Source organism: Pinus tabuliformis, chromosome 4_1, assembly GCF_031772625.1.
Source record: "Pinus tabuliformis cultivar Carrire ecotype Pingquan chromosome 4_1, CPIR1, whole genome shotgun sequence".
Classification (NCBI taxonomy): domain Eukaryota; kingdom Viridiplantae; phylum Streptophyta; class Pinopsida; order Pinales; family Pinaceae; genus Pinus; species Pinus tabuliformis.
In genome coordinates this window covers 510,736,854-510,757,610 of record NC_142303.1, presented here as the reverse complement: position 1 = coordinate 510,757,610, position 20,757 = coordinate 510,736,854, and the positions used below count along the sequence as shown (strand labels likewise).

General features: G+C 36.0%; 1 protein-coding gene across 1 annotated transcript; it reads right to left on the bottom strand.

The window, feature by feature from the left end:
* Positions 1-137: 137 nt before the first annotated feature.
* LOC149176800 (protein TIFY 10b-like) lies at positions 138-2,599 on the bottom strand. The gene is made up of 5 exons (XM_089419977.1): positions 2,031-2,599; positions 1,325-1,424; positions 1,051-1,225; positions 633-690; positions 138-531 (listed from the first exon to the last, which is right to left on the bottom strand). The coding sequence occupies exons 1-5, from the start codon at positions 2,297-2,299 to the stop codon at positions 441-443; spliced, it is 693 nt and encodes a 230-aa protein (XP_089276103.1). The 5' UTR covers positions 2,300-2,599; the 3' UTR covers positions 138-440.
* Positions 2,600-20,757: the final 18,158 nt, after the last annotated feature.

The window sequence follows — 20,757 nt, the reverse complement described above, 5'->3', positions numbered from 1 at the left end:
GATGTCATGAATCGCAAAAATTCCATCATCGCCTGATCAATTTCCAGGTAGAAATATTTAAAATAAACGGAACTTAGAGAGTCCGGATTTGTAAATATCTCCAGATATCTGTAACGTGACAACAAGAATCATACATCTGTAAAAAAATTGAAACAAACCTGTCTCTAGGTGCTTCATATTTATATTAAATACGCCCCAAATCCAACACAAACGTATATTAATTTTATATATCCATTCACTACAACAAAGCTGATAGTGGTCATCCATCTGCATTAACCCGTACTGGGCCATCTATACTAAAGCATATAGATAGCAGTGAATATTGGGAATATGCCGTGCGATCGTATATCAACTTGCGTAGTAAATTGCTGGTTTGAAAAATATACAAGAGATTTCCATGGTGGAGGACGGCATTATGAAGGAGAAGTCGAGTGCGGCCCTTAAAAAGACGGTGATAACGATGGACGTTGTTGAGGGTTAGTATTGTCCTTTTCGGCTACCTTATATGGAGATTTCGCAATTGCATTAATCCTGCACAACACAATAGAAGATAACCATTTCATTTTTAGTTTTGAGTTGTGAGTTTCAGTGGCGTACAGAACAGAATGGCAAATAGGAAGCTGTTATGGTACCTCTCCCTTCGCTTTTCCAGAAAACGTTGCAGAGAATGCTTCCTCGTTATTGGAAGATCTGATCAAGGCGCCATTGCCAAAAGGACATGGTGAGAAATTAGTTATATTTCTATAGGGAACAAGTAATATTGGTACCAAGGAATTTGTATGCCACTTTAAAGGGCTAGAATAATAGGTGTTATTACTAATTAGTTCTATGTGGACAGATATGAGATTGAATTCAATTGTTTTAGGTTAAACACACTAATTTATGAGTACATATTTAATGTGTATGTGTTACATGAAACAAATAATACTAATTTATGTGCACAAATTTAACATTAATAGTATATACGAACATTGGGAAAAAATCACTTAAATTTGAAGGTAGATTATATAATTTTGTGACTTCATCCATAATTGGTGGCCTTGGGCGTACCTATGTTCACCTTGCAACTAGCAGGTTGATGGTGGATCCCTGTTCCATCGGATAACCTTACAACAGGAAGCGATGTTTTCTGCTCAGTCTGCGATGCACATGGGCCGTTCTGGACTCTAGTGTGTGGATAACTGGAATAGCTTCCACTGCTGGCAATTAACATTATGGCTTCTGCCTGTACAACCAAACAGATGTCATCATAATAAAATCTATGTCCGGCCAATATCTAGAGTCCTTCTCTAGCCCAAAAACGTGTGAATCATCATACCCATACCTTATCTGCAGGAATATCATCATACACGTTCACCGCTCCACCGTAGAAAATTGTCAATTGCGCACAGGATTTCTTACTCGGAATCGTGGATGCTGCGGAGCTGGATTTCAAAATAATGGATATTAACGCTGGTATAGATCTTAAGTACTTACCTAATACAAAAGAATAGATAATAACTACTGACCTAATATAAAAGAATAGATATTAACGTTAATATAGATTTATTTTAAGTACCTACCTAACATGAATTATGAATTTTAGAACTATTGAATTTCTTGGTGTCTAGAATTTTAGAACTATTGAATTTCTGGGTGTCTAAATTTTTTTAGAGGGTAAAATATAATATGTAATATTGATTTCCCTTGGGCTTCTTTCAGAAATCTGTTGTATATATAAGCTTTTTTATATTCCTCATATAATATATCATGCTTTTTCTTCCTAAAAAATGTAATATTGAGATTATTTTTAATTATTTTATATGAAATTATATAATGTCATATATATAAAAATGTTTCTAACTTCACATTGAACATAAGAAAAATTACAAATCTCCCTCCCTATATTCACACTAGAATTACAAATCTCCCTCATATTCATACTATGTTATAAAAGGAGCCTCTCAAATCAATAAACTACACAAACCTCCAAACCTACATAATTTTTTTTTAAAAACCAACTAATAATTCTACCAAATACAATTCCACACCTGAAACTCGTTACAAAGGCAGAACAACCATCCTGATCATTATCTGACGAAGTCATGCTGTCCTCGGTCCCCCGCACGGCTGCGATTGGGGATCCAAAACCAGACTGTCTGGGGAATAAATTAATGCAATTAAAACTTCTCCCAACAGAGGAGAGATCCAACCGAGGTATAAACTCTGCAATTGGCCGCTTAGGAACTCCATTTACAGTCCGAAGCCAAGATGGTAAACCCTTTTCCTCATTGCATTGCTCTTCAAACGCCAACGCCATTATCAGTTCGGATATGAAGCTCCCCTCCTCGCAAAACTAGTTTCTCAGCGAACAATCAAAGGTCACACGATTGTATTTAATAAACCATTGTTGTTATACTTCGCTTCTGCCGCGGTTGCAGTAACAACTAGATTTCTTCCGAGATGGATCCATTCCTCATTAGCTCACCCATCACAATTGTAACAACGCCTTCTACTATCAATTTAATCCAAGTTTTTAAGTGGTTGCGATCAAATCTACACTCCGAATGACAAATGAAAATAAAGACCTCGCTGCTCCTCTTACTCGAAGTCACACGAAGCTTCCCGGAAAGGCGAAGAAAACTTGTGTACTGTTTGCAGCTGTGGCGCAGATTTTTATTATTTGAACATGTGACGAATAATACAAATGGCGATGGCACGCCATTTCCTCAAAACCGTGGGCGCTTTGCCTCTTATGGGTCTGCCGCCCCGGCGGACTAATCAAGTACTATATCCGACACTATTTTTTTGTCCGAGTCTGACCGTTAAAAAGTAACCTTGGAATCCTAGGCAAACATGATTATGTACGTTGAGAATTGTTCCAAGATAATTTATTTTTTTAAAGATTTAAAATTAACGAAATCACATTGGTTTATATAAGTTGATAGAGGTATGTGAAGCACATCTACAATTACATTTACCACATATATTTAGATAAATATATATTTACTATACTAATAATAATTATTAAGTATATCTGGTTAAAGACTAAATATTTTTCATAATTAATAATTATATAAATAATTACAACTATTTATTATATATTTATAGATTAGTTGTGTATTTATGTATTTATGGTTATCATATTATATATTAATATAATACTATATCATTATATAATATTATATTAATAATTATATTTCAACTTAACATTAATATTAACATATAACATTAATATCAATATTAATACTAAGAATAATAGTCACATTAATATTATGATTAATAACTATATAACTATATTGTATATTTATATATTAGTGATATATAATATATTTATGGTTATTATAGTGATACTTTATTTTATATTAATATAATATAATATTAATAATTATATTAATGTTAAGTTAACATTAATAGCATTAATGTTAACATATAATATTAACATTAAGATTAATATTAATTAACATATAGCATTAATATAATAAATCTAATGGATAGTTAATATTATAAGCCCAAGGGATTCATATTAAAAACCAAGGAATTAATAAACCCAATAAAGTGTTGACAATATGTGTGTGTGATTAACTATAATAAAGTTACCGGAATGTATAATTGAAGAAAGGCTCAAATTTGTTGGATTTGTCGAATGCCTGGTAAGAGCTAGGGTTTACAAAAATAAATTAAGCGTTGAACGCCATGGAGGGGTGTAAGGGGGGAGCACCACTCCCTCCTACAGTCAGGCAGTCTCACACTGCGGCAAGAAACCGCTGGAGGTTGAAAAAGGTTTTTCAGGAGGAGGGAAACTAGACAACGAAGACACACAGGAGCAAAATAATAGGAGGGAGGAAGACAGAAGAGAAAAAGGAGAAGAGAACAAGAATCAGAAAGCAGAAAACAAAAAACAAAATGGTCCATGTAAGCCTAAGGCCGCTATCATACCCAGAGTGGTGTTAAGTGATCCAGCGCTGTAGGCGCATAGGGATCACATGACGACTTACGCAATCATTTGTAAATTCATGGGGTTATGGCCAGTAGAGAAAATGCTACAGGCATGGATTAAATATCACTAGAAACCTAAAGGGGATATAGACCTACACCTTGGATCAAAGGGTTTCTTCACTGTAGTCTTCACTAACATTGAGGATAAAGACAGGGTGTTTGAAGGAGGGCCCTACTTCTATGTAGCTGCAGGCCTCTATATGCGGCCTTGGATGATGAATTTTGTCCCGAAGCACGAGACTTTCACTTCGGTCCCACTTTGGGTACGACTCTACTCCTTACCTCTAGATTACTAGCAACCAGAATCATTATCAACAATAGGAAATAAACTAAGGCGTTTTGTTAAAATATCTAAGGCAACTATAAGGGGAAAGTACACTTCCTTTGCCCGTATATGTGTGGAGATGGATCTCTCTAGAGCTCTACCGGATGAAGTGATCCTGCAAGTTTTTGATGAAGAATGGGTACAAGCAGTTGATTATGAACATGTTCCTTTCAGATGCCGCAAATGCCATGAACATGGGCATCTATTCAGGGACTACCCTCCCAACAATACAAAAAGAAAAAGTAAAGTTATAGTAGGGAAAGAAATTGATAGCTTTCATAAGGTGGGAAATAGAGGTAAAGGAGGGAAAAGGTTACAAAAAAAAAAAACCACAACGAGGAAAAGCAGACAAGCCAGAACAGGTACAAGATACTAGAAGAAGAAGAGGAGTTAGCAAAGGCAAATTAGGCCATGGAGGACAACCCAGGGGAGAAGGAAAAGGAAGAAAATATGGAGGAGACACAGGATATTAACCAACAAAAGGAGACTATGATGAGCAACATGGAACTTGAAATGGACCAAGAAATGACCCCGAGTGAGGTGGAAACAGAGGATCATGAACTGCAGGATATTCTCGAAAGAGAACATCTAGATCTGGAAAAATTCCTGAAATAGGGTACCACAGAAGGTATGGATTCATTACCTCAAGAGGAGTTTAATAGAGTGCAGCAGCTGTTTCTGTGGAGAACTCAGGCAAAAGGGTTGGGAAGTAAAAGAAACCTCAAGAGACAGGACAACGAAGGGGTGAAAACCTTAAAAACCACATCAAGACTCACTCCCAGAAACCCAGGAAGGAAAAGGGGTAGAAAGAAACAAAACGAGTTACTGATAGAATGTGGAAAACTGATGATAGATTCAGGTAAGATGAAAGATCTAACCAGCTACTCTTTTACAAATCTTTCTTAATGAATATCACATCTTGGAATATTAGAGGTCTAGGAAGTAAAAGGGAGCAAAGGAATCTTAACAACAGAATGAAAGAAGAAACTCCAGATATGATTTCATCTAGGAAACTAAATGTTCAATTCAAAAGATAAGAGAAATACATAGCAAATGGCTTAATAGATATGAATTTATAGAAGTCAAAGAGGACAAAATAGCAGGAGGTATTCTCACACTTTGGAACCCTCAAATAATAGGCATAGTGGATGCTGAAGCATCTAGGAATTATTTATCAGTGGTTATTCAGCCTTTGGGAGACAGGGAAGTTTATTTAATCACAAACATTTATGGTCCACAGAAGACTGACGACAAACTTAAACTACTTACTTCTCTAGAGGATCTAAGAGATAGACATTCAGGAATACCATGGATTCTGGGAGGGGACTTTAACATGATCAAATCCCTATCAGAAAAAAAGGGTGGGACCAGAACTCTAGGCAGAGACTCTATAGCACTTCAAAATTTTATAAACAACATGAAGCTAGTTGACACAGATACAAGTAATGGCCTCTTTACCTAGAACAACAAAAGGGGAGGAGAGTCTCAAGCAGCCTCAAAGCTAGACAGATTCATTATCTCAGAGGACCTTATACTCACAGGGCTTGATATGACAGTGAGGATTCTCCCCTTTGGTGGCTCAGACCATTGGCCTGTTCAATTTGAGGTGATGGGCATTGGAACCTCAAAAAATAGACCTTTTCGGTTTGAAAATATCTAGCTCGCCCATCTAGACTTTATTAGCAACATTAAAAAATGGTGGAAAGAAGATTTGCAGATGCAAGGGATGAGAATGTTTCTATTACACAAAAGATTGAAACATATCAAACTCAGGCTCAAAGATTGGAATAAGAATGAGTTTGGAAATATTTTTGAAGCTAAAAAAGTAGTTGAAAGGAAAATGCAGGAAATTAATCAAACCCTAATCACTGATGGCTTTGATGGGGAAAGAAGTGAACAAAATAACAGGCATCAACAGGAATGGGAGGAATTATGCAAACAAGAGGAAATATTTTGGAGACAAAAATCAAGAGTACAATGGCTAAAAGAAGGGGATAGAAACACAAGGTTTTTCCATAGATCTAAAATGGAGCACAGGTCTCACAATAGGATCCCAACAATCAAGGATTCTAGAGGCCACCATCTCAATACCCACAAAGAAATAGAAGCTATGTTGGTTCAAAATTTTCAAGGCATAGCATAGGAACCTCTCTTGGATAGATCACAATTTATCAGGGACTTCACAAAGAACATTCCTAAGATAGTAACAAGAGAAGTTAATTATAATCTTACTAGGCTGGTGAATGAAGAGGAGGTTAGTGAAGTCATCAAAGAAATGCAGAATGGAAAAGCGCCAGGCCTGGATGGTTTCAATGTAGATTTCTTTAAAGCATGTTGGAGTATTGTCAAGCAAGATATACTGAATGTGGTGGAGGACTCCAGGAATAATAGAATAGTATTGAAGGTGCTCAACACATCCTTCATCTCCTTGATTCCTAAATAGGACAATGCTATGACACCAGATAGATTCAGACCTATAGCTTTATGCAATGTGGTGTATAAGATAATTTCCAAAATAATTGGCAATAGACTTAAACCCCTTCTTCCTACTCTGGTTTCTGTGGAGAAAATGGGGTATGTGGAGGGCAGAAAAATTCTCAATAATATCATTCAAGCTCATGAGGTGGTTCACTCATTGATAAGTAAAAGGCAGGCAGGAATGATTATGCAATTGGACCTAGAAAAGGCTTATGATAAGTTAAATTGGGCCTACATCAGGAAGTTCATTCTAGCTTATCGATTCGACCACAACTGGGTAAGATGGGTAATGGCCCTGGTGACTACCTCTAGTTTTTCTATTCTAGTGAATGGTTCTCCATCAAAGACCTTTAAACCTTCAAGAGGCTTCAAGCAGGGAGATCCTCTCTCCCCCTTTCTCTTTATTCTTATGATAGAAGGACTAGGGCAGCCATCATGTCCGCTAAAGAAGCAGGTAAGGTTTAGGGTCTCAAACTATCCAGTAACGGATAAGCTTTAACCCATCAACAATTTGTAGATGATACCATGCTACAGGGCATCCCCATGGACAAGGAAGCACTAATTTACAAACAAATCCTGCGTGACTTTGCTATGGCAGTGGGTACAGAGGTAAGCCTTTCCAAATCAAATATTTTCTTTTTCAATACTAACATTGCTATTCAGCGAAACATTTCTAGAATTCTGGGCTTTCAAAGAGATATGCTTCCATACAAATATTTGGGAGTACCGCTCACAGACAAACCTCTGAACAAGAGAGTTTGGGAGCCTATGATTAATAAGCTGCTGGATAAGACTCGAAAATGGACAAACATATCTTTGAAGTTTGCGGGAAAACTGGTGCTTACAAAAGTTATCCTTCAATCAGTTCCCATCTTCATGTTTTCAGCCCTTCTAGCTCCAAAAGGAGTTATGCAATAATGCAGAAATATCCAAAGAGATTTTCTTTGGGGCAAGGGGGAAGAAAAGAAGAAATGGGCCTTGGTAGCCTGGGAAAAGATATGTAAACCTAAAACACAAGGAGGTTTAGGACTGGATGATCTTGAAGTGCTAAACAAAGTTTTGGGCACAAAATTATGGTGGAGATGGATAAAAGATTCAGATGCTCCTTGGGCACAAATTTGGAACCAGAAATATGCAAGTAATTGGCAAGACAAGGACCATATAAGAATGTCTGGGATCATAAAAGGCTCCCACATCTGGAACAAAGCTTGGGAGAACAGAGGCATAGTTCAGAAAAATAGTTTCTGGGAAATTAGAGCTGGAGACCTTGCTTGGTTTTGGGAGGATAAATGGCAATAGGAACCTAAGCTGTTAAGAGAAGACTTTGTAGATCTCAAGCATGATACTGACACCAGAGGGTTACTCCGAGTAAATGAATTTTGGGATCAGACAAATAGCGGAGGAAAATGGAGAACTTGGAGGGAAATGGATTATAGGGATAATGGCCCCTTGAAAGTACAGGCTGATGCTCTAACAACCATCCTGGATCAAAGAAAGATCCTGATTTCAGCTGATTCTGACCAACTAAGATGGGGCAATAACAATGAAGGCACCTTTAACCTTAAAGAGGCAAAACGCATAGCCCTTGAGCTTGATTCTACAACACTAGATGGGGTTTGGAAGAATCTTTGGAAGAACCAAGGATGGACGAAAACCAAACTGTTCATGTGGCTTGTGCATCATAAGAAAATTTTGACCTGGGAGAACATTCGGAAAAGGGGTGTTTATGGCCTATTTAGATGCCAACTTTGTTATTCACAAGAGGAAACTATGGAGCACCTTCTCAACCTCTGCATATTTACTTCCACGTTGTGGGATGGGATTGCCTCAATATTCAGACAAACAGATAGGGACCGAGGAAGCATAACCAATACCCTACGGAATTGGAGTAGAAACTTCTCTGATTATGAAATGGTAAACGGATCATGGGCTTTAACTCCCATCTTCCTAATTTGGGACGTCTGGAAGGAACGCAACAATAGAATTTTCAAAAATAAAAAGAGTTCCTCCTAGAGTATCATGGAACAAATTTTAAAATAGCTTAAGGAGACAATTGGAACTTTAATGAAAACACCCCCTAAGAACCTCCCTTCAAATGCTGATGTGCAGATATTACTTCAATTGGGTATGTAGGGGCTGATTCCTCAGGGCAATAATAGATTGGTAGAGTGACCAGTCACTAAAAAAGATTTCTGGCGTCCTCCCCCTCAGGGATATATGAAATGTAACATAGATGGGGCCTCAAAAGGAAATCTGGGCATGGCTGGTTATGGAGGAGTGATAAGGGATGAGAAGGGTTGTATACAATACATTTTTCATTGTAACTTGGGAAGAGCCACAAACAATATGGCGGAGCTAATGGCCCTTGAGAAATGTTTAGAAATCTTGAAGAATGACAATCTTCAGAACATCATTATTGAAGTAGACTCAGAGTTGATTATCAATTCAGTCAAGAGAATCTGTTGTGGTTCGGATCCGAAAAATGTCTTGAGACATTGGAGGCTTCTTCAGGTCTATTAAAGAATCCATCTCCACCTTCAGAACGTGAGAACCTTAAGGTTCATGCATGTTCGTAGGACGACCAATAAATTGGTGGATATACTTGCCAATAAAGGCACTCTCTGTGTTAAGATGAACAATAAGTATAGATGGCAAGAGGTTCCCAAGGGTAGATTGAGGGATGATTGTCTCAACCAAGCGAATGTGGACCGAGAAATCTATCAGAACAGGGGTTGCTAGTAGAGCACAAAAGTTGGGTTTTAGAAGAGATGCTATCAACATGAAGCGGCTATCCTAGGGTAATTTAAAAAACAACATTCAGTCCTTTGTCAGCTATATCAGCCCAGAACAGCTCAAACCCAGGGTTCTAGAGTGGGCGAGGATTTATTGTAACTATCTTTCACCACAGATCAACTCAGCTTTACTCTGCAGGGAGATGGGGTGGGGAGTTTCTAGTCAGAAGGAACAGTGGAATTCCTACCATAGATATGGTTTTGTCAGCAATGGATGCAACGAATCAGTGGTTTTCGGGTTTTCGGAAAGCCTCAAAACCTGAAGCGAATTGAGCCCGATGCCACTCATTGATCGACACTTGTCGCAGGAAAGAAAGAGAATACTGCCTTTATCAGGCAGGTATTCCTCCTGCTCCTCTTCAATCCAATATCCCTCTCAACCATTGGATCAAAAGGTTGGGAATCAAGGGCCGAGATTCAAGGTGCATGTTGGTGGGTCCAGGGTAGATTCTTGGCTTCCTTAGTGGACCTGAAATCTTCTAGGTATAAGATCTAATTCATCTTTATGTCCACCACTTGGTTTTCTTTACCGCCCTCAAGGTGGTTTTCAGTTCATCGGGTGCCCTCAACTCCGGAAGTGGTTTCCTAGAAAGGAGCCCGATGCCACTCATCACGCAACACGTGGCTCTAGTAGGAGAGAGAATACTGCCCTCATCGGATGGGTATTCTCATGGCTTCTTTTCCTCCCGATATGTATTTCAACCATTGGATCTTGCAGTGGCGGATCAACGGCCCAGGATCACTGAGCATGTTGGGGGGGTCCGGGTCAGATACTTGGTTTCCTTAGTGGGCCCGTTTTCTGTATTTTGTGGGCCTTTTCTCCTTTTTAATTACACTGCGATGTAGAAAGGATCATTTAGTTTTTTGCTCATTGGATCTTAGAGATCGGGTTGAGTGGTTTAGTAGTCTCTTGACTCAGGTCATGAGCAGTTGGCTCTTTTCCCAAGGCACCTAGAAATAGCCATATCTCTGGCCTTTTCTACCCTGGTTTTTTTGTATTTTATGTAATTTTTTATATAGAGAAATGAAGAGAAAGTTCGACTCTCACTTAAGCAAAAAATAAATAAACCCAATAGAGTGTTAATATTATAAAACCAAACAATAAATAAACTCAAGGGATTAATATTAAACATTAGGATTAAAATTATAAACCCTAGGATTAATATTATACTTTCGGAATATAAGCCCTAAGATTAATATTATAAACCCAAGGAATTGTAAACCTAAGGGATTAACATTAAAACTTAGAGTTAATATTAAAACCAAAGGATTAATAAACCTGTTGGACTAATAATATTATAAAAGGGATTAATAAACCTAAGGTATTAATATTATAAAATCAAAAGATAATAAACCCAAGGGAATAATATTAAACCATAGGATTTATTTGGAAACTCAAGTGATTATAAACCCTATGATTAATACTATAAACCCAAGGCATCAAAAACCCTAGGATTAATATTATAAACCCTACATTGTAAACCTTGAGATTATAAACCTTAAACTCAATATTATAAACCAAAATATTAAACTCTAATTTATTCAATTTCGCAATGTCACATTAAATAATTTGCAATGTAAATGTATCATTGTCGCAATGCTTGTCACACTATTTGTCACATTGCAACGATGCTTGCCACACTGCAATGATGCTTGCCACACTACAATGATGTTTGCCATAGGGAAATTGCAATGCAGTATATTATTGAGACATTGACCTTGGTAGGCATTGGTTGACAATTCTAATCATGTTGATCTTGGACAACCTTGTGGACTATAAACCTAAAGGTTTAATATTAAACCCTAAAATTAATATTATAAACCCAAAGGATTATAAACCCTAAGATTAATATATCAAACCTAAAATTAATATTGTAAACTCTAACATTATAAACCCTAATATTAATATTATAAACCCTAATTATAAACCCAAAGATTAATATTAAAAACCCAAGGGATAATATGAAACACTAGAATTTATATTATAAACCCAAGAGATTATAAACTTTACGATAGATTTTATAAATCTAATGGATTAAAAAGCTTAGAATTAATATTGTAAATCTTACTATTATAAAACTTTAAATTATAAACCCTAAACCCAAAATTATAAACCAAAATATTAAACCTTAATTTATTCAATGTTGCAATGTGACATTGAATAAATTGCAATGTAATGTGTTGCGATAGGATAATTTTTATCACACTGCAACATTCAATAAATTTTTGTACCCAAGTGATTAATATTATAAACTCTAGAGATTAATAAACTCAAGAGATAAATATTATAAAATATAATTTACATAAATGTGGAAATTTGTTCTTTACAAATCCAGATGTCCAATCCTAAGGAAATATGATTGTGTAGCCTTCATAATTGCTCTCATGGCAAACTTTAATTTTTTTTTTTTTAAGATTTAAAAATATGATTTGTGAATCGACTTAAATGTATATGGTTTGTGAAATGATTTAAAACACATTAACCAATAGGTTTTTGGTTTGCCGAATTCCAACCAAAACAGTGAAAAGTAGGATGATTCCACCTAAACCTTAAATACCGCTGGCATTAAGCACTTCTTAATAATCCTGCTCGAAATATTAAAGTGATAAGCGTGCGTTATGAATTTAACATTCCGTATTCGAAACGACATTTCTAAAAGTTCAAGTTTCTTATCCCAATCCTCTCTCCGGACCTTTTGCCATGTTCAGCGGCCCGCTAAGTTCTGAGAGAAAACCACTCCATTTTTTCTTTGGCCATTACTTTAGTTTTACGTCACTTCTTGTCTTCAGCGTTAAAATTAGTGATGTTCCTGTCTGCAAAACGAGAGAATTGAAGCTTTGAGTGAATGTTGATCAGACAGAATTTCAAAATCTTGAATTTTTATCAAGAGGAAAAGAACATTGCTTTCAAGATAAACTATGCTCCGCTTTTTGTCAAAGCACATGTTAAACATTAACAATTGTATTTTTAAGATGATAGGACAAGGTAGAGGATAAATATGATTTTTGCTCAAAATCAGGACTACACCATGCAACCATAAATGTATCTGGACGAAGCGAAGGGATGCACGGCAGTGCAATCTTCGTCATCATGTGAAGCTTTCAAATGGGCACCACTTATCTTAATCTGTAGATAACTTTTTGAATAAATCCAACATTTGGTTCAATTTAATGATGAACTTCGACATTAAATTTTAAATTCATTATTTCTTAGAAGCTAAGGCTTGGGGTGGGGCAAAGTAATTCTGTATTATATCTTTTATAATAATAATAATAAAAACATGTGAATATTTTTTTCAAATATGAACGTGTTTTTATAATAATTTAAGTTTGAAGTAGTTTTTAGAATGATTTTTTGGATTTTTTAATGAGTGGCTGAAATTTTCAAGTGAAATCTTGATTTGTGTTATTTAAATTTGTTTTTAATTATATATAGATTTATGGAAAAAAATATGTGAATATTTTTTTCAAATATGAATATAATTTTATTATAAGTTAAGTTGAGAATTGTTTTTCGAGTGTTTTTTTGGACTTCCCCGAGGTAGAAATATTTGAGGTGAAATCTTGATTTGTGTTATTTAAACTAGTTATTTTTAATTATATATATGGATTTTAGAGATATTGCCAAAAAAATTTCAAAAAGTCTCACTAAAAACAACTTCCTTAAGTTTGAGGTGGAAATATTTGAGGTGAAATCTTGATTTGTGTTATTTAAATTTGTTATTTTTAAATATATATATGGATTTTAGAGAAATTAACAAAAAAAAAAAAAAAACTTCCAAAAATCCTCACTAAAAACAACTCCGTTAAGTTTAATATATCATGAAAAAATGTCCTTATTTAATTATAAATGGACTTAAATAAATAAAGATTATTAATATTTAAAAATAAAAAAGATATAAAAACTATTATATTAATATAGATTTATTTTTTATTTATATGTATATAAAGGAATTAAAGCTTTCCAATATCACTCGTTACTCTATGTTTTTAATTCTAAATGTTTTTGTCCAACATATTATAATTTTAAAAATATAATAAATTATATTAATTATATAATATATAACTAAAAAATAAGAATTTATACATTTTCTAAGTGAGAAAGTACAAGATACTTTTATTTATTTTTCTAATTAAGATTTTATATTTTATAAATAGAGATAAATTAATTTATTTAATTAAATATTTATAAGTTTATGGGGAGCATAATTGTGTCATGAAAATAAAATGTATGTATTAAGATTAAGTGTCAAGGGTCATGAAGTGTTATGTATCAAGAGAATTGAGGTCTAAATTAGTTGGATGGGGTGTCTCTAGTAATGTAGGGGTTATAGTGGTGGCCTTGGGAAGCAACCCTTGACTCATAGGTATAGTGTTTGAATTACAAAGTGTTGAATCTTGAATTTTATGGTTTGCATAACACATCGTAAGACTATCATCACAAACTAAGCTATTTCATACACTATTGAAAACATAATATTATAATTTTCTTTTGTGTGTTTGTCAAGTTGTTTGAGTCTTGAGATGATTGCAGGCTTAACTTTTGGCTTGAAAAACCACAACACGGGAGCATCTAAGCCAACAAAATCACATGGAGATCGCAGCCCACCCTGGGTCACACTAGCCCTTAACATCACTGGATTTTTGCCCACATAGTTTCGAACAATTGACCTTCACATCATAAATTCCTTAAGAGTACACCCCATCACCATCTATTCTAAACCCATAAAAAAAATTAATATTATATTTAAATTATAAATAAATATTATGCTGAATATGAAAATTAATAATATGATTTATTTAGTTTTTATGAATAATAAACAATTTCCTATCCTAGTTAATATCAATAATAATATTTTTATTTAATATAATAATATTTTTATTTTAAATAAAATGATTATATTTTTAAAATACATCATTAGGATTTAGTAACAGCATTTATCAAAATGCATATAAATTGATCAAATTTGTGGTACATTTTTATTTACATAATTATAATATATTTTATATAATTATAGTTTCTAAAAATAATAGTTTAACATATCATTGGTATAATATTTTGTATCAAAATTTTAATGATGATATATTAAACTATTTTAACAACCCAATTAGTGATAAAATTTGAAGGACGAGTCCTAATTTTATTTGGAAAGGCATATGTTCATTTAATTTTTCAAAGATGAAAAACTATTAAAAGAAATGTATTTTTATTGAAAATTGTATATAAAATAAATCGTCATAAAAAATGTAAAAATGAAATAATGTCATAAATCTTCAAAATTTTAAAAATTTAAAGTGTGGTGATGAGTCCTGGTATTACAACAAGAATGTTGCATCTCCCAGGGCTACTAACTTTAATTTATCAATCTAGAGTCCATACAAACTTAAGAGGTGACAGTGCTATATGCACAGTAAGCAATATTCTAAGTAAGTTGCTCACAAATTGAACTAAAATGTATACAGAAAAAATTCTAAAGAAGGAAAAATATTGAACTTAACTTTCCAAGAAAAGAGACAATTAAAGCATTACTTGTGCTATTGCATAAAATAAACACTAATGTATTTGCATGGAAATAAATGTTGGAAAATAAATCCTAATCTGTTTTATAGAAGATAAATAACAAGAAATTAAACCTAAGTTAGTTGCATGAAATAGTGACTCTAATCGTTCTTGTAAGAAATCAAATATATACTACTACAATCAAGGTAAACTCTACTCTATTTTCAGAAACCATCATATGCTCACAAGGGATCAATGCAAACTATTTTATGCTACTTAACTCATACCCAAAACAATAAATCCTTGTTGCAAAATTAAAACTACAGCGACAGAGGGAAGATTACAAAGGGTTTTTTGGTTTTGTCATGTTCGATTCCAAGGCTTAGGGAAAATAGGGGATTGATGGGGAGCATAAAATAAGCTTTAGAGTAAAATTTGGGCACGTTTTATTGAGTTATGTGAAATGTTATAGGATTGCTACAAGAGTTTTGCAACATGACTTGTATTGCTACAATATTGCATCCAAGAGTGATCTATGGGTTCTAGGAGTGGTTTGAAGGTGGGAGAAGGTGGTAGGAAATTGTGAAAGAGTATAAGGGATCTTTCCGAACTTAGATCTACTCAATTTCCCAACTTGCTCAAAGGAAAAGCAAGACTAACAATCTCATGTAGATTGGTAGTCTAATTTTTTTTGCATAGACAGTTTGATAGAATGATTGAAAATAAAAGGAGTGTCGAAGCAAATGGTGTTGGTACATGGACAATGATGCTACTCTACCCTATGAACCAATAGATCTCACATGCACACAAAATTACCATTCAACTAACAAAGAAAAGTGATTAAAGGAATGTTAAAATATTAATTACTGAAAACAAAATGCATGTGAAAGGATGAGTTGAATTTAAAATAGGATTTGATTTTTGCATAAAGGATATTTTTCTTTTTTTGGTGCTTTTCCACACAAGTTACACACCCAAGCTTCTCAAGAGATCTTACTTATCAACCTATAGAGATGATCTATTTTTCTCATAAACAAGTTTGTAGAAAGAAACACAACTAGAGCAAGTGCAGAAAAATAAATAGATAACAAAAATTACAAAAGAGGGAATTGAGTGCTTTGGGTTGGGCCCTCACCCAAGGAAACTCAACTCCTATTCTACTTGGATCCCCAACATTGTCTCTTTCAATTTTTCAATTTCCTTATTTGTAGCACAATTTACTATTTTTGGTAGATTTTCGAGTCTTGAACTTCTGGAGCTGTTTTGAGGCCCTAAATGACGTTTTTTTGGAAAACCAGGGCAAACATGAATTGTTTTACGACTCAAAAGTTGTAGTCCTCGGATAGATATTTCTAACAATGTATTGTGTGCATCAAACAAAGATCGTATGCCAAAGTTACAACCCGAGAAAGTTGATGAACCAATTTACCCAAATGAGGCCCATAGTTTGGCGCTTCATCTCCTAGGGTTAGGTTTTTAGTTATTTAGGTTTTTCCATTGTTTCGTAACAATAAAGAGATCTTTGAGCCTCATTGTAACACAGTTCAGAGGCATGTGGCAGCCAGATCTCTTCTCAGAGATAAGCTCCCATCGCCTGAGCTAGTCTTATTTCCATTCTGTTTGTAAGCACATTTTAGTATTTGATATTAATGAAATGAAGTGTTATTTCTACTGCGTATTTGTATTTATGGTTATATTTGTAATTTGTTGTGTCCTTGTTTAAATTCCAATCAGTGGTATCAAAGCGGTCTTCTCTTTCTCTATTTTTATTTGCATGTCCGCAATGAGGTCAGGAGATAAAGAGTTAGGGCTTGAACTGGTCAAACCTTTGCAAGACTAGCGTCACAAATATTAACGGCCTCCCATGGCGGAAGAAAAGACAGACAAGGGGACAGGAGATCCTTTCAAAATCCTGCTCAAAGAAAACCTTGAGCGACAAATAAATGCGATGATGGACAACTTTGCCCAGATCCTTCAATGGCTACCCAGGGGTGACACATCTACTTCTAGAACCTACTCTAGAAGTGCCACACCTTTTAAGGTACAAGTTAACTTTGACATTCCCATTTTTGAGGGTCAAATAGATGCAGGCATTGTAGATAAATGGTTAAATATGCTAGAATGATATTTTTCTATTCATGATTTTTCTAGTAAGGAAAAGATTAGTTTTTCTCTTCTTTAAGCTGCCCCCCACGTCAAGGATTGGTGGGAAACCTAGTGTGACAAAAAGGATGAAAGTGTGCCCTCACTATTTTTGGCCGCCCCCACTTGGATTCATTCTGGGACACCATCAAGGAGAAGTACTACCCTATCAAGAGCTATGAGGATAAATACATAAAGTGGACCACATTGCGACAGGGAATGGACCAAGACGTCTCGAAGTTTACCAATTTTTTTCATACCCTTCACATGAAGTTGGGTATCAAGGATTTTGAGAAACATTTGGTACTCAAGTACTACGACTACCTACACAGGTACATCTAGGATGAGAGGGAGTTCCTAGATATCTCCTCGCTTGACACAGTGTACTGATACACTACTAAGATTAAGCAGAATCTTAAAAAAAAAAAGAGAGACTTTGGATCTGTGAATCGAAAGCAAGGGAAAGGTGGCCTTAAACTGCAACAAAAAGGGCAAAGCCAAGGCGAGTGACCTAGGATAACTCGCCAAAGATGCAAGCAAATAACAACACCATGAAGAGAAATAAGGACACGAGAAATTGGTGTGAGTTCCATAAGAGATCCACTCACAACACAAGGGATTGTCGAGCCAAGTAGTCATTAGTGGCTTAGTTGAAGGCTTCTGAGTCTGACGCATGCTCCAACTATGAGTCAAAACCTGACAAGGGGAATGACAAAGGGAAGCAGATCATTGGCGTAGAACCCAATGCCATGATGGCCACCACCAAGATCCAGAAGATTGAGCCTTAAGATCCAAAAGAGGGGGAGTGCTTATTCCACTCACAAATGTGGGTGAAGGGTTCTTCGTTGCAATTCATTTTCGACAACAGGAGCCAAAAGAACCTCATTTCAGTAGAGGTCATGAAGAAGCTAGGCCTACCAACTACAACACATCTGCATTCATACACCATCGGGTAGATTCACCAAGGACGAGATCTTCACATCAGTCAGTAGTGTCGCCTTCCCTATAGCTTCAAGCCCTTGACAGATGAGGTACCGTGTGATGTTTCTCCTCTTGAAGTTTGTCATGTATTATTAGGACAACCATACTTATTGAAGCACCATACTGTATATGAGCCTAGACCTTGCTCTACTATTATTTCTTTGGGCACTATGTTATATAGGATACCGGAGGTGGCCACACCTATCGCCATCTCTCTGATCTCTGCTATGAAATGCAGTAAGGTCATCTCCCAGACTGGAAAATTTGTTTTCTTTTTTATTCACTCTCAAAGTAAGGGTAAGGTCATAGCCATGTCTATGTCCCCCGGGAAGAGTTCCTCCAAGCAGCAAAAGATAGTGGATGTAGTCATGGAAGAATACACAGACATCTTCTCCTCACCCACAGGGGTACCCTTGCATTGTCAGGTCAATCATTCAATCGATCTGATTCCCGGGGCACCTCTTCCTAATGGGCCGATATATCGTTGCTCCATTCTAGAAAATGAAGATATCAAGTGGAAAATCGAGGAGTTGCTGCAAAAAGGGCACATCCAACCAAGTTTCTCACCTTGTGGGAGTCGGATTGCATTGGTACAAAAGAAGGACGAAACCTAGAGGCTCTGCATTGATTATCAGGCATTAAACAAAATCACTATTAGGAACAGGTATCCAATCCCATAGATTGATGACTTGCTGGAGCAACTTAAGGGGGCTAGGTATTTCAGCAAGATCGATCTGAAGTCTGGTTATCAGTAGGTTCTAATAAAGCCCACATATTTATTCAAGACTACATTTAAATTCATGGAAGGCCTTTTTCAATGGTTTTTTATGGCCTTCAATTTGATAAATGCCACCACTACTTTTATGAGGCTAATGGATGACATCTTGCGACCCTTCACAAACTCGTTCGTGGTGGTTTATTTGGATGACATCCTCTTCTTCATCAAGAGTTGGGAATAACACTTGCAACACATTTGATAGATCCTTCAAACACTTTGACAGCACAAACTATGTGCCAACTTTAAGAAATGCACCTTTTGCATGAATCAGGTCCAATACTTGCGGTTAATCATAGATGAGTGTGGTGTGCATGTTGACCTGACCAAGATCAAGTCATTTAGGATTGGCCAACCTCGACCACTCTAACAAAGGTTCACAGCTTTTTGGGCCTTGCAAATTTTTACTGGAGGTTTGTGTTAGGATTCTCCCATATCACTTGGCATTTGAGTCAGATTACTAAGGGCGGGGTGAAAGAAAATTTTTCCTACTCTGAGTCTGAACAAAAGGCATTCATTGAGTTGAAGCATCGCCTTAGCTCCACACCGGTACTCATACTTCTTGACCTACGTCATCCATTTGAAATCGATACTATTGGTGCAGTCCTCACCCAACACAAACATCCAGTGGCCTATCATAGTGAGACACTTTCCGATACAATTTAGAAGTAACCCACCTATGATAAATAAATGTATTCCATCGTGCAGGCTTTCCAACATTGAAAGCACTACATTCCGGGGAAGGAGATGGTCATCCACACCGATCACCAACCTCTTCAGTTTATACAGACATAGGGGAAGTTGTAGAATGATCACCATCAGAAGTTGTCTACATATCTACAAAAATTCCATTCGAACATTAAATACGGAAAGGTAAGCACTAATCATGTTGTAGACTACCTTAGTCAGCCCCAATTGCAGCATTGAATGTTGTTCTCAACTCTTGTGGTTACAAGATCTCTGGATGACCGTAACTATACAAAAATGATCCAAAGTTTACCTGCACATACCGAATGCTAGAAGATGGGAAGCAAGTTCCTGATTTCCACCTCCAGGACGCATTATTATGCTACATGGGCCACATTTATGTTCCTTCAAGCGAGCGTGCCAAACTGATTTGCGAGGCGCACTATAGTCGGATCGCAGGACACTTTGGGGTGGAGAAAATTGTGGTTGTACTACAAAAGTACTTCAATTGGCACAAAATCTGATTGGATGTTGGGAAATATATCAGATCCTGGACTGCCTATGCCATTGCCAAGCCATCCATCAAGAAACAAGGCATGTACACTCCTTCGCCTACACCCAGTCAGTTGTGGGAATCCATCTCCATGGACTATATGTCTGGGCTCCCTTCTACCAAACATGGTAATGAATGTGTATTTGTGGTCATGGAAATGTTTTCTAAGATGTCTATATTGGCGGCCTGCAAGAAGAGTATCATCGCAGAGGACACTACCAAAATCTCCATTTAACAAGTATGAGTACATTTTGGGATCCTGCAGACCATTATATCAGATCGGGATAGTAGGTTCCTGAGAACATTCTGGTCAAGCCTCTGGACACTATTGGACACCAAGCTCACCAAGTTGACTACCTTCCATCCCTAGACTGATGGCCAGACAGAGGTCGTCAATAGGATGATAGTGCACATACTTCGCATTTACAACTCCAATCATCCTCAAACCTAGGATGAGAGTCTTCCATATGTGCAACACAATTATAATAGATTTCTCCATAGCTTGACTAATTAGATTCCCTTTCAAGTGGGTCTAGGATTTCAACC